We start from the raw sequence: 4,972 nt of genomic DNA on the forward strand, positions 1-4,972 counted from the left end.
TTAACCTGTGCAATCACCTCGCAGCCCCCTGTTCTGTGATGCAGGAGAAGACTGAAACCAACGTGTCTCACACATATCCTTCCAGATTACCAAGCTGCAAGAGACTTGGACTTCAACTGTAATGTCTGGCTATTCTGTATACAGAGTGAGTAGCAGGGTGTTAATGCATTCACTTGGCTGTAACACACTTGTTTACACACTGAGTATGTTTTTTGGCAGTCCGATCCATCAGGAAGCTGAAAAAGCTTCCAAAAGAGCTTAAGATTCCTGAATTTTAGTTTGCTCTGCCAGTTTACTTGGAGATCGCTGCTTCTTCCAGAAAGAAAATCAGGCTGCTAAGCTTGTATCATGTAAATTGATACAATTAAGTTTACCAAAAAGGGCAAGTGAAGAAACAATGCAACAAAGCATGCAGCTGTTCTGCAAGATGAAGCGTTCAGCTGACCCTGATGAGCTCCAACAGAGGATGTCTTCTGTGTTGGAAATACTACTATGATGTTTGCAGCCAGGATCTCCAAGCTTTAGGACACCTTCCACTGCCCCTGAAACTCCTCAGAACGTTCACAGGTCTGAGATATGAACACCTGTAGCTGCTGGCCTCTTTCTTTCACCTCTCACTGCATCAGCTGAAGAAGCTCCAGGCCCCTCATCACAACCCCCCTATATGCAAACTGGACCTGAGTGGTGCCTGGCTGACAGATATTTGATAACTGGACTCAAACCAATTCCTGCAGCTAAAGGGGGATGCTGACCAAGCTGTTCTCAAAGGGTCTGTGTGCTGGGAGGGGCAGCCCTGCAGGGAGTTAACCCCAGCTAACTAAGTAGATCTTGCCTGCACACGACCTGTAGGATTTGGTCCTTCCTCTTTTAATCCTGTCCTCCACGAGCCTGTTCCTGGCAGAGGATGTGTGGGATTGCCAGCACAGACACATTTTTCACATGCATAAAGAGAGACAGCCAGAGCCAAAGAATTCTAAGTGTGTTCCTGTAAATCTACACAGCTCAGCTTCAGCCAGGGCTGATGGATTGAAAGCAACTTAAAAAAGAAAAGCAAGCTGGGCTCAGTATTAAAGCATGACAGTTAAGGGCCCTTTGGTACAAGTAAATCACATTTATTATTTCAAAGCTTGTGGACAGAGTTCCTGAATCTCAGCACAGTACCTGTTCTGTATGAGCATTATGACTTACAAAGGAAAGCTGATTGTTTTCTTTTCTTCATACCTCAGAGCCCTGTCAAAGTCTTTCCACAGAACCTGCCGCTGCCCAGGGAAATTAAGACAACTTTAGAAATCAGCTGGAGTTATTAGAAGTCTCCTGTCTCAGCTCTGTTCCAGGGCAAAGAGTAATTCTGAAACCAACAGCACTGTGTTACTGAGGCCTAGCGAACAGAACAGCTGTGTTCCTTACAACATTTATGAACAAGGTCCTGACCATGTTAACTGGAAGTCTTTGGCAGCTCACATTCCCAATTCAGGCTTGCTCTCTTTCCCATCCATGCCTAGGGAAAGCACTCTGCTGGATTTAGCTTTCCAAGATCTACAACACAAACATCCCAGCTTCCAGTTATGGTTCTGGCTTCGTATATATTTTCTCTTCCTTCCCTTCCTTCAGTGCAGCATAACGTGCCAAAACGAAGAGGTAGTCGCTCAGTCTGTAAACCAAGGGAAAAGCAATGAAACTGCTACTCACATCAGGTGTAACCAGCAGCATGCAGCTGTGCAACAAAGCACATTCCATTACAGCACAAGAACTGGAAGTAAAGCAAGGCAGAGAATCCACGCAAGAAGTGATTCCAATCTTGAAGCAGAAAGTTAAGTGGCTGCCCCCTCAGAACCCCAGTAGTCTCTGCAGGCACTTACAAGGCCATGCAACAATACTTTTTAAAAAAGCTGCTTCTTCAGACTTCAAAAGGTCTTAACCTAGAAGGTAAACTCCCTGAAAGGTGAAGCCCCACAGTTTTACAACGACAGTGAGGGAACAACACCAAGCAGGCTTCAGCAGTACAGAAAAAGGAGACTGATTTCTTTACCTGTTTAAATATTTGGCCACGTTTGGATCTGCTTCCCCTGCTTGTACTAGAGGAACCACACTAGGCAAGAAAAGGAGAGTTTCAGTGTGTTTAACTGGCTAGCTGTGAGCATTCTGGAGCATCAGACCTCACCACATTCTGCCAGCCAGTGCCCCAGCTTCCATGTGTTCTCACCTACAAAGTATACCTGGCTAACTAGATACTAGCTGAATACACAGATGCATCTCAACATAAACCTGACCTTTCTGAAGTTCTTAGCTCATATGAACCAGCTGAGGGGAGGAAAGAGAGATTTATTTTTTTGCTGACTGCACTCTAGGAATTTGACTAACACAAACGTGCAGAGCTGAGTGCAGAACAGCTATGGTCAGTTGCTCTGGTTGTGACAATTTGCTCTTGTTGTAACAGTATGATCATCTTCTATCCATTTTATTCAGTTACACTAACAGCCAACACTCACCACCTCTCAGCTCTGCGACAGACAGCTCGGGAAAAATGGAGAGCAGCACTGCTTTTACCTCCTGACTGAAACAACAATGAAACAGCACATCAGTGTCTGCTAACAACAGGTAACCATGCACTTTACTGTATAATTGCAGCAAAGCTTATCACATCTCACACATGCACAACGAAATGCTGCATTATGTGGCAGAAGGATGGAGAAATTTAACTTGATCTTTTCCTTCTTTCTGCTTTCCTTGGTATTTGTCCACACAAATAACAGCTTCACAACCTGTTTTCCCCCAGCTCCCAAGGCAAACAGTAAAGCAGATTTACCCTAACAAGGCCAGCCTTCTCCTGTCAGTGAGTGGCATAAGCAGTACCTACTGGCAAGATGAAAGCTCTAAGCGGAGGAAGCTGCTCTGAGTATCTGTCAATCCACTTCTCCAGCTCCAGAACAGGCTCCTCACTAAAAGATGTTCTTTCTACAGAGAGAAAAGTCAGCTACAAGAAACGTAGGAGTCATTCAGCCTACAGATAGGGCTCTATTTTCACGTTTCTTAGACCAGCAAATCTTAAGAACACATCCCAAAAAAATCATCTTGCTGGAGCAAGCCCAGCTCCCCATTCGGCAGCTGTGGCTGCGTGTCAATTTTGGGGCAGTGCCCCAGGGCAGCTTACACTTGGTCACACAGATGCAGCAGCAGCAGCTTGTGAGACCACGTGCTGCTCATTCAGCACCCACACACATGGTGTGGAGCAGCCCGTGGGCAGCTCTGATTACCACACGCTGGGAGAGCCTCCCCACTGCCAGTGTGAGATGCACTGGATACAAGAACTGTTATCCCAGGAAAGGACCTATGAGGCTTACTTAAGTGAGCTTCCCTGGCTGAGGAGAGAGGTGTTGCGATGTTGGAGCCCACATCCTGCAGCATACACTGGACCTAGATGTGGCAATCAGGACAAAAATAAGAAGTGCTTTCATTATCCCTTGATGCTCCAGTACAACCACAGCAAGCTCTGGGAGGCGACAGCTGGTTGTGCTGATTAAAGAAGATCCTACCCTTGTTGTTCATCATCCCCAGCCTGCTGGCAGGAGGGATCAGATAAGTGCTCCCTAATTGCTTTATGAGAAGCCAGATTACCACGTGCACTCGTTTTCACTGGCACATTAAGCCACCCTGGCTGACTGTGCAGAGAGCAGGCCAGGATGTGCTCATATAATCCCTTTGCTGGTAGAACACCAGCAAAGCAGTAACCTCTGAAGGAAAAGCAGTGACAAACAGCTGGAGACAATGCTGACTTGATGGCATAGCTGTTTCCAAAAGGAGCATCTCTCCATTACCTGGGATATTTCAGAGGCAACTTAGTAAAGCTTTTTAAGATCTCTAATTAGCTCCTTTTGAGTTCCTCTCCATAGCAAAGCTAATTAGTATAACCCCACACTGCTACAGTGAGAGCTGTCTCCCACCATCACACCCACATGGTTACATTCCCATTTCAAAACTGAGGCTACATGAAAAACTTAACTCATGTCTGTGACTGCATGGAGAAACAGATCAGGGTACACGTTGTCTGAATCACAGAATCACCAAGGTTGGAGAAGACCTACATGATCATCCAGTCCAACCATCCACCCATCACCAGCAGTTCTCACTAAACCATGTCCCTCAACACAACATCCAAACGTTCCTTGAACACCTCCAGGGTCAGTGACTCCACCACCTGGCTGGGCAGCCCATTCCAGTGCCCGACCACTCTTTCAGAAATGCAGTATTTCCTAACATCCACCCTGAATCTCCCCTGGCACAGCGCAGCAACTGCCCACAACTGACCTACTTGATTTACCAGCATCCTCTCTGACTAAAAAAGTTTACTTCTTGGAGAGTAATCAATCATGGCACAGAGTCTAGACGCTATTTTAACACGCAATACTAAATTAATTCAGTTCCTACGTGTCAACAGGAGTATTTAAGAATACATGCAGTCAGCACAGTGGGTCAGGCCTATCACCAACACTCACCTTGTGAAGCTGTTCAACAAACACGTGGCCCTTCTCACTGCTCAGCTCGCAAGCAAGCCTGCGGGCAGAGAAGCAGGGTTAGCTGGAAGCAAAGCCACAGCTGTGCGTGCGTTATTCCCCGAGCAACGCGGGCTAACAGGGCTCACCCGATGGCAGAGCTCAGCTCATCCGTCGTCCCCAGAGCTTCGAAGACGCGGTCACCCTTCGGCCTCCTCTCCCCAGTGAAGGTGCTGGAGAAGCCTTTGAGAAGCGCCCGGGTCGGAGGCCGGCAGCCGTGCCGCGCCCCGTGCTCCCCGCTGCCTGCTCAGCCTTACCTTCATCTCCCGTTCTCGTGTAGATCCTGGGGCTGCGGGAGCTGCGAGGGCCTCGCTCAGGGCTGTAGAGAGACCCGGGGCGTGAGGGGGGCACGGACACCGAGGGGGAAAAGGCATCGAGGGGCGGGGGTGTGCAGGCCCCGAGGGGGCGCTGAGAGAAGGCCG

General features: G+C 48.0%; 1 protein-coding gene across 1 annotated transcript; it reads right to left on the bottom strand.

The window, feature by feature from the left end:
* Positions 1–1,091: 1,091 nt before the first annotated feature.
* MMAB (metabolism of cobalamin associated B) lies at positions 1,092–4,970 on the bottom strand (the record flags this gene model as incomplete). Its single annotated transcript, XM_010720248.3, has 8 exons — positions 1,092–1,651; positions 2,030–2,089; positions 2,490–2,554; positions 2,858–2,955; positions 3,342–3,414; positions 4,494–4,551; positions 4,640–4,733; positions 4,808–4,970. Coding segments are annotated over 8 exons (699 nt in total), but the record flags the coding sequence as incomplete, so codon positions are not given.
* Positions 4,971–4,972: the final 2 nt, after the last annotated feature.

This window comes from Meleagris gallopavo, chromosome 17 (genome assembly GCF_000146605.3).
Source record: "Meleagris gallopavo isolate NT-WF06-2002-E0010 breed Aviagen turkey brand Nicholas breeding stock chromosome 17, Turkey_5.1, whole genome shotgun sequence".
Lineage (NCBI taxonomy): Eukaryota > Metazoa > Chordata > Aves > Galliformes > Phasianidae > Meleagris > Meleagris gallopavo.